General features: G+C 38.8%; 1 protein-coding gene across 1 annotated transcript; it reads right to left on the reverse strand.

Moving 5' to 3' along the window:
• Positions 1 to 4,047: 4,047 nt before the first annotated feature.
• On the reverse strand, positions 4,048 to 13,156 carry six6a (SIX homeobox 6a). The gene is made up of 2 exons (XM_061968852.2): positions 8,178 to 13,156; positions 4,048 to 6,591 (listed from the first exon to the last, which is right to left on the reverse strand). Exons 1-2 carry the CDS (start codon positions 8,747 to 8,749, stop codon positions 6,426 to 6,428), a joined length of 738 nt encoding a protein of 245 aa, XP_061824836.1. The 5' UTR covers positions 8,750 to 13,156; the 3' UTR covers positions 4,048 to 6,425.
• Between the last annotated feature and the right edge of the window lie 201 nt (positions 13,157 to 13,357).

Below are 13,357 nucleotides of genomic sequence, written 5' to 3' on the forward strand. Positions count from 1 at the left end.
ATTGTGATTTGTTTTGCAATCAATATTTTAAACAACATTAATCATCTCATTTGTGGTCATTTAGAGCAGCTTTTGAATATCAATAGTCAATAGCAAGCATGAGACAGTACTCTGAATATATATACACATACACACATACATACTTACACATACATATACATACATACATACATACACATATATATATATATATATATATATATATATATATATATATATATATATATATATATATATATATATATATATATATATATATATATATATATATATATGTCAAGACTTGGACTTAGGCGTCGGTTGTTTTCCCATGGTGCAAAGGATTTGGACCAGACATGGCGTGAAGTTAAATACATGATTTAATAATAGACTATAAAAAGTATAAACAAAAGACGCGCACAAGGCGGGGAACAAACTTGGCTAATAAAACAAAACGCGCACAAAGGCAGAACTATAAAAAAAAGGAACAAACAAAAGGCGCTCACAGCGGAGGTACAAAACAGTGGCTTGAATAAACAAAAAAAACCTTACGTGGCAAGAAAAGAGCAGCATGAACTATGACCTGGACAGAGTAAGCAGCGTGTCAAGAGTGCAGAGTATGAATGTGATGTCGTCAGGCCGACCAACAGAAAATTAAAAGCTTAAATAACACAGACATGATTAACAGGTGTGTGAGTGCACATGAATCAGGTGTGTGACATGAGGACAGGTGAAAACTAATGGGTTGTCATGGAAACAAAACGGGGAGTGAAAAAACAGGAACTGACAAAATCCAAAAAAGCACATGGCCAAACGACAATATATATATATATATATATATATATATATATATATATATATATATATATATATATATATATATATATATATATAAAATATAACCAAACAAGCTCTTTTAACCTAACCACTATATATACCATCAGTGATAAGATCAATACATACAGCAGTACAAAAATAAGTGAGGATACTCCGACCGGTGTGCGCTCTGGCAGATTTTACTCCAAAAACACCCTGAAAGAACTATTTTGTGCAAATAAGTGACAAGCATATACAGGTAAAATTGTTAAAAACGTTTCTGGATGACATTCTGACAATAAAACTGCATCTATGTACATAGATATTGGGGTCTTTTTAAAGCACATTTTAATTATGCAAGCGAGTAATCACCTGTGATTAATCATAATTAATCCAAATTCCAAAATGTTATTAATCTGATTTAAAAATTAATCATTTGACATCATATGGTGCAGACCTTCACCTACAACTGCAGCTGAACGTGATTAAACATCTTCTATGCCTAAAGCTGTGGAGAAGCCCACAAGCTAATATATAATGTAAAATGTGGAAATTGTGCAGGCTTGAAAACAAGTCAGAAGCTAGTTAAACAGTAATTCAAATCTTTTTAATGCACTACAGGGCCACTGTGCGAACCCCCCTCCCCACACACACACACACACACGCATACGCACACACTGGGAGCCTTTTCTTTGGAGAGCCTATACCCTCACAAAACAGCGGCTGGGCCCCTTTGTCCAAGAGGGGACCTGGGAGCCATCATTAGCACTGATTACCGCTGACCAGTTTGACAGCCTTATTGACCGAGAGAAACCTTTTTTTTTTTTAACCTATCCCCCTTTGCCCATCCTTACTTTCAATAGAAACGGAAATATTCTGACATTTTGTGAAAGAGAAGCCACACACACACACACACACACACACACACACACACACACACACACACACACACACACACACACACACACACACACAAATAAAGACCAACATTTTTTTTTTTTAAAGCCTCATGACCCCCTTTTTTGGTTTGGGCTAACCCTGTTTCCTCTCCTCTCTCTTCACAGACATTTGGCTTCTGTCTTGTTCAAGCTGAAAGCCTTTTGTGTGCTGCAGAAGTTACTGTGGGCTAATTCACTGCAAATTGAAGACAACCAGGTGTCTGGCCCATCAGTTGGAAAGGATGAACTTGAACTTCCCCTTTGCTGGAGGCCTTGTCTTCTCTTTTCTAAGAGTAATAATAGCACAGAAATCAACAATTTGTCCACTAGATTGTCTCATAACCGCACTATAAGGATGAATGCAATTTTCAAATATGCTGCAGATTAATACATTTTCCCTTTTTGACATTTTAAAAACATGTTAATAAAATATGAACCTTCTGAGACACAGCAATGCATTGTTGCCATCTTTCAAAGACTGTCCCTTCACATAGCCTATTTTGTAATGCAACGAAACTCAACAAGGATGTTGTGCTGTGGAGACCATGCAATGAGATAGAGCAGGCCTGGGCAATTATTTTGACTCCAGCGGCCACATTTTCAGAAATAAATGTGTCTGGGGGCTGGTATATCTATTTTTAGAAACACTAATACAAAACCTCACAATAATGTCTGATTGAATGGTAAAAACCTTATGACAGACCGCCTTAAAGGCCTACTGAAACCCACTACTACCGACCACGCAGTCTGATAGTTTATATATCAATGATGAAATCTTAACATTGCAACACATGCCAATACGGCCGGGTTAGGTTACTGAAGTGCAATTTTAAATTTTGCGCGAACTATCCTGCTGAAAACGTCTCGGTATGATGACGCCAGCGCATGACGTCACGGATTGTAGAGGACATTTTGGGACAGCATGGTGGCCAGCTATTAAGTCGTCTGTTTTCATCGAAAAATTCCACAGTATTCTGGACATCTGTGTTGGTGAATCTTTTGCAATTTGTTCAATGAACAATGGGGACAGCAAAGAAGAAAGCTGTAGGTGGGAAGCGGTGTATTGCGGCAGGTGTTGTGCCGGATAACGCACCCCCGCCGTAGAATGCACCCCCTGACTGTTGTGCCGGATAACACAGCCGGTGTTTCATTGTTTACATTCCCGAAAGATGACAGTCAAGCTTCACCATTGGCCTGTGGAGAACTGGGACAACAAAGACTCTTACCAGGAGGACTTTGAGTTGGATACGCAGACGCGGTACCGTGAGTACGCATGCAGCTGCGGCTTCCAAACATTTGATCGCTTGCCCGTACGTGCGTGCCGCTATGTGCATGTCACGTACGTAACTTTGGGGACTTTGGGGAAATATATGTGCTGTATGAACTTTGGGGAGGTGAACGGTACTTTGGGCTGTGGGATTGAGTGTGTTTTGCAGGTGTTTGAGTTGTATTGGCGGGTTATATGGACGGGAGGGGGGAGGTGTTTGTTATGCGGTATTAATTTGTGGCATATTAAATATAAGCCTGGTTGTGTTGTGGCTAATAGAGTATATATATGTCTTGTGTTTATTTACTGTTTTAGTCATTCCCAGCTGAATATCAGGTCCCACCCGCCTCTCACAGCATCTTCTCTATCTGAATTGCTCCCACTGCCCTCTAGTCCTTCACTCTCACTTTCCTCATCCACAAATCTTTCATCCTCGCTCAAATTAATGGGGAAATCGTCGCTTTCTCGGTCCAAATCGCTCTCGCTGTTGGTGGCCATGATTGTAAACAATGTGCAGATGTGAGGAGCTCCACAACTTGTGACGTCACGCGCTACTCGTCTGCTACTTCCGGTACAGGTAAGGCTTTTTTATCAGCGACCAAAAGTTGCAAACTTTATCGTCGATGTTCTCTACTAAATCCTTTCAGCAAAAATATGGCAATATCGCGAAATGATCAAGTATGACACATAGAATGGACCTGCAATCCCCGTTTAAATAAGAAAATCGCATTTCAGTAGGCCTTTAAACGGAATGGAATTTTACAATTTTTTACTGAATGAGACACCCACAATGTACATGAAAATAAAGAATGTGGGATTTACAATATTAACTATGAACGATAAAACATTGAATATTGACAACATATGAACCCCTTCTCGATCGACATATTTTACAACCAAGCGAAACGCAACAAAAATGCAACAAACACTGCGAAATATGAACGCGATGGGTAAAAAAAAACAACTAACTACTATCTGATACATCACTAAGCTTTAGAACTTTGTTGTAAAAATCTCCCGCATTTCAGGCTGGCAGCTCTGGAAACACTCTGTGGAAACGCTCCCCACCCACACTGCTTGGTACCTCAATCTCAGCTGCTGTGACTTAGATTACTATATATAACGCAATAGCGCAGATTCCAACCATTGAAATACTTTGTATAGTTCAATACTTACGGTAATTTGAAAACATCACTGCACATCATAATGGCGGCTACTGTTTCCATCTTAAAGATCTAAAACAATTATTTGGGAATGTCCGGCAGGCCAGATTGAAAAGTTTAACGGGTCGCATGCATCCTAATGACCAACATTAAAATACAATAGCGTTGTAATAATTAAAAACAAGGCAGGGGTGTTATTTTACAAGTATATTTAATAGTTTTGACCACTGTCACATTACACACAGTTTGAACAGTAACACTGTGTTTAAATATCTAATGAAGTGATTATTTGGTGTACCACTAGATGTAACCCGCGTACCACTTTTGGTACAAAATCACTGAAATAGACGATTAATACCTCGCAAAATGGCTGCTGTATGGGCACAAAAGTATGCTATTGTGTTTTCAAAGGTGCCCTGCATGCCAAGGTTCTTAAGTGTTAAATCGATAGATTGAAGTGAAGTTATTTTTTTACACATTTTTCTATTGTCGGCTGCAGCATTGCCATGAGGACTCTCATCAAAACAGTAGAACAAATGATGGATGAAAATGTCCACTGCAGGATATTACAGCCATCCATCCATCCATCCATTTTCTGCCGCTTGTCCCTCTCAGGGTTGCAGGGGTAAAAACACATTTTCTGACCATTAAAAAAATGTTTTCAAGCATTTTGGGAACTCCCTCCTTATAGGCAAAACATACGCTGTGCGTAGGGACCCATGATCTGTGGGGGCACCGTTTTGTGTGCAGTCGTGCATGGAAAATAGCAGGTAATGAATGACAGGGCACTTCATATGCAATTTTACACAAACGCATTCCATGCCCCTTCCTGCTCTGTCAATATATTGGCAAATTGCTACTCGCATTGTCATTGTCTCCATATTAGTGCTGGGCTTGTAAACAGTCCTATACATATGTCAGGAAGATATGCACATTTATGTTTGAATTATATTTCATGTTTTATTTTGCACTAAAACATAAATATTTGAACAATTTATTTCGTTTTAGTACAAAACATGCTTGAAATCAAGTTCAACTTTGATTTTAAAAAGTGTAAAATGGTTTGACATTAATAAAAATGTGTGAAGATGTGTTCTATATTTAGCCAGGGGCGGTCCTGGGTCTACTGCAGGAGGTTAGCGAGGAAGAAAATAAAGCATCATCCAACATATAGCAGAAAAACATGCACACAAAAGCTACTTTTTTTGTTAGTTTTACACTAAAACGTATAGGAAGTGACCAAAGTGGAAAGTACAAGTGTCAAATGCAATAATAGAATCAGCAATGCTTCTTCCACTGCATGTCCCAAAACAAAATGCACAAGTCCAACACCTGTAATTCATGTTCTCATTTTTGCGAACGCCATATTTAGACGTTTGCACATGGCTGCATTAAGATTGATGAAGAGTGTGCGTCCATGCGCGCGGTAATAAGGCTCGATCGAGCACGTCCGCAATCTGCTGTGTTTTCATCTGCATGATCTCTCTCCGCACATCATCCGGGTTACTGAGTCGGCCTCTCGCTGACCCCTCGCTGACCCCTCGCTGTCACCCTGCATTACCGACGCACACTACGTTGCTCAATTAGGTCTGCCGTGAAACGTACAGACATGCATAAACCCAAATAATGCAAATGTCTTTTTAATATCCAAAACACCAATTACAAAAAAAACTATACACGCTCTTGATCCACAATTATTTTTTTTATTAAGTTACTTTTTTTGTTCCTTTGACTGAAACACAATGCCACTAAAGCGCGCATGCTCACAAGGTTCACCTGTGCACAAGTATTAAAAAACACCAAGCATGAAGGAACATCCAAAAAGACAGAGCAGATGGTTTTAAATAGGCAAATAAACATTATTTATAAAACTTTGAAAGTAAAGTAAAAATAGCACAGTTCTTTTTCTCTCTCTCTCTCTGTGTTCAACATGAAGTACCCACGTGGTAAGCAGCAGGTTATATAGGCGCTCGTTATTATTATCATTATTTATTATTATTATCCTCATTTTTATTTGTATTTTTAGGCCTTCTGTCAACTCAAGGAGGAATCTGCATGGCTCGGTCTGTATGCCATCCATCCATTTACTACCGCTTGTCCCCTTCGGGGTGTTAGATGCAAAATAATAAAAAGTATATAGGCCTCACAGATCCTCTCGTCTTTTTGGCAGCCGTGTGTGCAGGCACTATGAGTCGTTTATTGGATTGTCTTTCACTCGCAGCCCCCGTTCCTTGCAACCATCAGGAGTGGGACGTGGAGTGGTCAGATGTCACATTCACTGTCGCTGGAGGTGATGGAAATGGCCGAGGCCGCCGCTTTGCTGGACAGGCTCGCCTCTGGACTGGACGAGTTCCCCAGACGGTCCACGGTGCCGTCCTCGTCCGCCAGGGAGCGAACAGAGCCGCCGGACAGGACCTGCTGCTGGAGCCTGCGTGAGTGCGTGGGAGACGTGACATCAGAAAGTGTCACACGACGACAATGAAGGCGAGACAACGGAGATGCTGTCTAGGAGCAAAACAATGCTGTATTCTCTCCACGAGCATTTTCATGTGGCACAAAAAAACGCACTCTTTATTTCCTCTAAATAAGGCAGAACAATTGTTTATGCAAAAATAAATACAGAGCAGAAATATGATTTATATATTTTTTGCAGGCATTATAAAAAGGCAGAGATTTAACTAGATAATTATTAACATCTTTACAAGAATAAAATAAGCCTTTCAGTAAAACACATTTGAAAAACGCTATTATCTAAAAGTAAACACAATAGTTACTATTTGTGCGTACTATTTTTGTTATATATGGACACCCGATTAAGGGTCTTTGTTGGACCGGCAAATTTAAACGCCTTAAAAAGGTAGGAACATGTTTGTTTTTATTTTGAAAAGCATGATTAAAACTATACGTGTTTATTCTTACATTGGCACAATATAATACAACGATTGTATTTAATTATTAAAAGACATTTACAGCGATACAAATGGTCTTTTATTTCAGGATGAGTCTTAAATTATGGTTCCAGCTATGGCATATTAGGGCATACACTTTCATTTGAATAATGTTATAATTTTGTTAAAAATGTTTTTTTGAAAAAATGTAGCTGAAAAAATAGCTGAAAAAAATAGTTGTTTTCACCTATAGCATATTATGGCATACACATTTATATGTATAATTTGGCAAAAAAAAAATGTCTTTTTAAAAATGTAAAGCACATTGTGGCATAGATTTTTATATTTACAATTTTGCAAAATGTTTTATTTTCTTTTAAAAAGTGTATAGCTGAAAAAAACATTTTTTCAGCTATGGCACATTATGGCATACACTTTTATATTCATAATTTTGCTAAATATTTTTTTTTCTTTTTAAAAAATGTATAGCTGAAAAAACATTTTTTTCAGCTATGGCATATTATGGCATACACTTTCATTTTTTATAATTTTGCAAAAAATGTTTTTTGGAATAGTATAGTTAAAAACAGCTGAAAATGTTGTTTTTCAGCTATGGCACATTGTGATATACACTTTCATTTTTATAATTATATAATTTTGTAAGAATTGCTCTTGTAAAAATATAGCTGAAAAACACGGTTTTTATTTCAACTGTGGCATACACTTTTTTGTAAAAATATCACAGAAAAAAATAGCTGAACATGTTTTTGTTTTTCAGCTATGGCCAATTATGACATACGCTTTCATTTTTATAATTTTGCAAGAAATTTTTTTCTAAAAAATTTTCAGCTATATTTTTACATACACTGAATTTTATAGTTTTGTAAAAAAAAACAAACAAGTGTTTGTAAAAATTTAGCTGAAAAAAAGCTGAAAATGTTGGGTTCATATTTTGGATATTATGGCTATTCATTTTTAAAATAATTTGATGATTGTGTAAAAGGGCTATTCGTGTTGACATATATATTTATTTATTTAACGATAGTAATAAATATAGTAATGTGGGCCTACGTATATAGTTATTATGCGAACATCGCAGCTGTGTGTTGGAGGTGAGTTTTCTTACCGGTTCTTGGCAGCGGCGGCTCTGTCTCGTTGTCTTCGGTTTTTGAACCAGTTTCCGACCTGTGTGGGTGTGAGTCCAGTAGCCTGAGCGAGCTCCCGTTTTTTAGTGGGGTTGGGGTAGGGGTCCTGCAAGTACCATTCTCGTAACAAGTGCCGGGTCCGCTCCTTGAAGCAGTGCGTTTTCTGCTCTCCATCCCAGATGGTCCTGGGTAACGGGAACTTCTTCCGCACCCGATATTTGTCGACCGGCCCCAGCGGGCGTCCGCGCAGCTTCTCGGCCTCCTGGTAATGCGCTTCCAGCCACAGCGCCTGCAGTTTGCTGTGCGACTCTTTGGTGAACTTGTTGTTCTCCAGGATGTGGTAGAGTTCGCGGAAATTGCCGGTGTGGAAGGCGACGACGGCCCGGGCCCTCAGCACCGACTCGTTCTTGTTGAGGACCTCGCAGGCCGCCGGGGCGACGGGCAGCGACCACAGGAAGCGGCCGAGGCGACCCACGTCGCCGCTCTCCTCCAGAGTCTCGCACACCCCGGCGACCTGCTGGGGGCTGAAATTCAAGATGGGCAGCTGAAACATGGAGGCTTCTTCTCCCTGGTCTCCTCCTCCTTGCTCCTCTCTCTCCTCCACGTCGACTCCTTGGGCTCCTTTACGCGCGCCAAGGCGATCCGAGACGCGCGCGCACACACACACACGCGCGCGCACGGATGAAGCAATCCCCAAAGTTGAAGACGAGCGACGGCGTGACGAGGAGGAGGATGCCGCTGCAGGGGTGGAGGCAGCCTACCGCATCCTCGCTGTGGGTCAACTCGGAGGGACGCGGAAAGAAGGCTGCGATCAAGGTGAAAGTAGGAGAGGATTAAATCCGAGGCAGAGGTGTCTTTTTTTTCTTTCTTTTCTTTTTTTGTGAAAGGGGGGAGAAACAGACAGTCGAACCCCCTCCGATGATTTCCTATTGGACTTGGCAGATTGGCTGCCCGGTTGCCATGGCTGCACGTCAATCACTGTCAAGTTGGCCCAATCAGGCGCATCGCGGATTTCAGCGCCTCCCTTTTCAAAACACAATCAAATTTTGACCTTTTTGCTCGAGCGTCAGGACGTTTAGCCTCCGCGGTCTGCAAACACACAAGAAGGCAGCACCACGCACAGCCTCCTATATGATCCCAAGTAGAGATTCCGATAATATCGGCCGATAAATGCTTTAAAATGTAATATCGGAAAATATCGGTATCGTTTTTTTTGTTATCGGTATCTTTTTTTTATTTTTATTATTATTTTTTTTTTTATTAAATCAACATAAAAAAACACAAGATACACTTACAATTAGTACACCAACCCAAAAAACCTCCCTCCCCTCATTCACACTCATTCACACAAAATGGTTGTTTCTTTCTGTTATTAATATTCTGGTTCCTACATTATATATCAATACAGTCTGCAAGAGATACAGTCCGTAAGCACACATGATTGTGCGTGCTGCTGGTCCACTAATAGTACTAACCTTTAACAGCTAATTTTACTCATTTTCATTAATTACTAGTTTCTATGTAACTGTTTTTAAATTGTTTTACTTTCTTTTTTATTCAAGAAAATGTTTTTAATTAATTTATCTTATTTTATTTTATTAATTTTTTTAAAAAACGACCTTATCTTCACCATACCTGGTTGTCCAAATTAGGCATAACAATGTGTTAATAAATCCACAACTGTATATATCGGTATCAGTTGATATCAGTATCGGTAATTAAAGAGTTGGACAATATCGGGATATCGGATATCGGCAAAAAGCCATTATCGGACATCCCTAATCCCAAACTATGACACGCACGTTATTAACATGAATGACAATAGTATTTAGGCCGTGGCTGGCAGGCTTGTATCATCCACACTCCGTTTTGTGCTCAGGCTGATTTAGTAAATAAGAGGGCGGATAGATAGCGCAGATGGTTTCAAGTGTCGGGTCAGATTATTTCATGGCTGGCTACAGTAGTAAAGTTCACTCTGACGGAAAGGCCCGATATTATTTTCACAGAGGCGCGCGCGCGCACCCACGCACGCGTCCACGCTGAGCTGCATCCCCTTCGGGCTCTTTGTGCATGAATTATAGACGCTTGATGCCGGTTTATGAAATGCCTTCTGCACAAGAAGCTGTTCACTCGCTTGCTGGTTGACTGCAGACACACAATGTTCCCCCCCAAAAATGCAAGCTGATGGACGCGTGCATTTATGGCCGCGTGATTGTCAACCATGGTGGTTTTGTTTAGCAAGGTTAGCGCGTATTATTATCACAGCAGCCAGTAAAGAAAGGACCAGTGAGACGTGCTGCTCAATTGACAAGGTGCTTCTCTGCAATATTTAGCTGCTTGTTAATATTTCATCCCCATACACACTGCCTGACCCTAACTTAAATTTACCAGGACTTTTTTTTTCTAGGAAGAGACCATCAATAAAACATTAGGCGTGTTTTTGATCCCCTAAACGGAGGGCTGAAAATAACAATTGTAGTCTGCAGTTCTATCGACACTCTTTAAAAATTCATCAGGCCTTTCATTTAAAAAAAAAAAGCAGCTAATTTACAGAAAAACGGTTCCATTATTATATTTTGGTGCACAATTTGAAGGTTGGATGCGCTCGAGGCCTGTACAGTCTGTATGTGATGTGTGTGGGCAGACAGAAGGCCTCCTGACACCAATATCTCCTCACACTGAGCACAGTAACACACACATCTTTGTCTGTTTGTTTTGTGCATCCTCATCTCAGCAGCCACTTGTCTGCTCAAAAAAAAATGTGGTCGCTTTCTGTGCTAAATCTGCAAAACAATTTGGTTAAAGTGCTCATTTCTTTTATTAAAGCCCAATAACATATACTCCAAACTGGAGGTGCACATGTTTTATAATCAGACATGGCAATATAATTCCACCTAAAAATAATTTTCAACTTTCTAGGAATCTACTGTTTTTTTTCCTGCATGATGTGTGATGTTTAAAATGTGGTAGTCTTCATACAGTGTGAAGCATATTTTTGAAGTCCTACACACACAGCAGCGCCATAAGCAGGGGTGTCCAAAGTGCGCAGCTCATTTTCCAACGGCCCGTTCACACATTCTAAAAATTCTGTTACAGAAAAACGTTAAAAAGTGGAATAAAAGAGCATTAGTTGAAATGATGACTCGAATAACATAAAGTTGACATGCAGGCTTTTTGTTTAAAAAAAAGAAAAAGAAAAATGTATTGCAAAATGGCCCCTGCATATTTACATTTTTCTGTGTTTGAACACCCCTGATATAGACAGTATAAATGATATCCATTTGACCAATGATAGAGCTTTTAATACTGTCATTATTTCGTGATAATGCATTTTTAAGACACAAGTTTGACAGCGACAAGCGAATAACCGCGTCCTCAACGCAATCTAGCGTCCTTGCTAGCCGCTAACGTCCCCTCACAGTGCAAAGTCATCAATCCTCGCCTCCATGGCAGCAAATAAATTAAGTTTCTTACAAGAATCACTGGTGGACAAGGAATAGCTAAACATGCTACACTACATATCCTATAGGAGGATATACAATAAGCTATTCACAGCTAATCTAGCGGTTTTGAATGTAAACAAAGGTTGGTCGATGCAAATATCAACATTAATCAAGTATAGTATCCGTTATGGTCAATGCTATAGTGATTAAATAGATCTTTTTTAGGATCCAAAAATATTTTGGCGTATTTGTTATTGTTTACAAACTCTGTAAATAAGTCCCTGCCCTGGACACAGGAGAGCTCTTTAGGCAAACACCAACGGATTTACATCAGAGCTATTAGTACTTTTTGTTTACGTTTAGTTATTTTGCACTATTAACTTTATTTTGCTCAAAATGTTGTATGTATAATAAAAGGGAATAAGTAATTAATTTGAATAATGCATTGGTATTGTTAAAAGTTAAGTTAAAGTTAAAGTACCAATGATTGTCACACACACACTAGGTGTGGCAAAATTATTCTCTGCATTTGACCCATCACCCTTGATCACCCCCTGGGAGGTGAGGGGAGCAGGGGGCAGCAGCGGTGTCCGCGCCCAGAATTTTTTTTTTGGTGATTTAACCCCCAATTCCAACCCTTGATGTTGAGTGCCAAGCAGGGAGGTAATGGGTCCCATTTTTTATAGTCTTTGGTGTGACTCGGCCGGGGTTTGAACACACACACCACTATCCTGTGTTTTTTACTGATTATAATAATCATTCAATGATCTGGAAAATTTAAAGTATTGATATCAGCATTGGTATTGTAATACAGTCCCTTTAACTACTTAGTATTGAATCAGTACCCAAACTGTAGTATCACCCAAAACTAATGTAAAGTAGCCAAACAACTGAAGAATAAGTGTTTTGTTAAACTTGAACAGAAATGTAAATAAAAACATGTTACAGCAACGGGAAATCATTTCTTGACAGTAAATTAACAAGTAGATTGATAATAGTTTTGAGAAGATAATACAACTGGAAATAAGGCAATATGCTACAGTACACATCAGCAGCCAAATTAAGAGCCATTTTAGAATGTTCTTTGATAATTTACAGACTATATAATATGATTTGATATATATTGTTTTAAAAACACGAGTCAAAACATTATATAATAATTAGAGATGTCAGATAATACCGGCCTGCCGATATTATCGTCCGATAAATGCGTTAAAATGTAATATCGGGAATTATCGGTATCGTTTTTTTAATTATCAGTATCGTTTTTATTTTATTTTATTATTTTATTTTTTTATTAAATCAACATAAAAAACACAAGATACACTTACAATTAGTGCACCAACCCAAAAAACCTCCCTCCCCCATTTACACTCATTCACACAAAAGGGTTGTTTCCTTCTGTTATTAATATTCTGGTTCCTACATTATATATCAATATATATCAATACAGTCTGCAAGGGATACAGTTCGTAAGCACACATGATTGTGCGTGCTGCTGGTCCACTAATAGTACTAACCTTTAATAGTTAATTTTACTCATTTTCATTAATTACTAGTTTCTATGTAACTGTTTTTATATTGTTTTACTTTCTTTTTTATTCAAGAAAATGTTTTTAATTTATTTATCTTATTTTATTAATAATATAAAAAAAAGGCCTTATCGTCACCATACCTGGTTGTCCAAATTAGGCATAATAATATGTTAATTCCACGAC

This window comes from Nerophis lumbriciformis, linkage group LG08 (genome assembly GCF_033978685.3).
Source record: "Nerophis lumbriciformis linkage group LG08, RoL_Nlum_v2.1, whole genome shotgun sequence".
In the NCBI taxonomy this organism is placed as follows: domain Eukaryota; kingdom Metazoa; phylum Chordata; class Actinopteri; order Syngnathiformes; family Syngnathidae; genus Nerophis; species Nerophis lumbriciformis.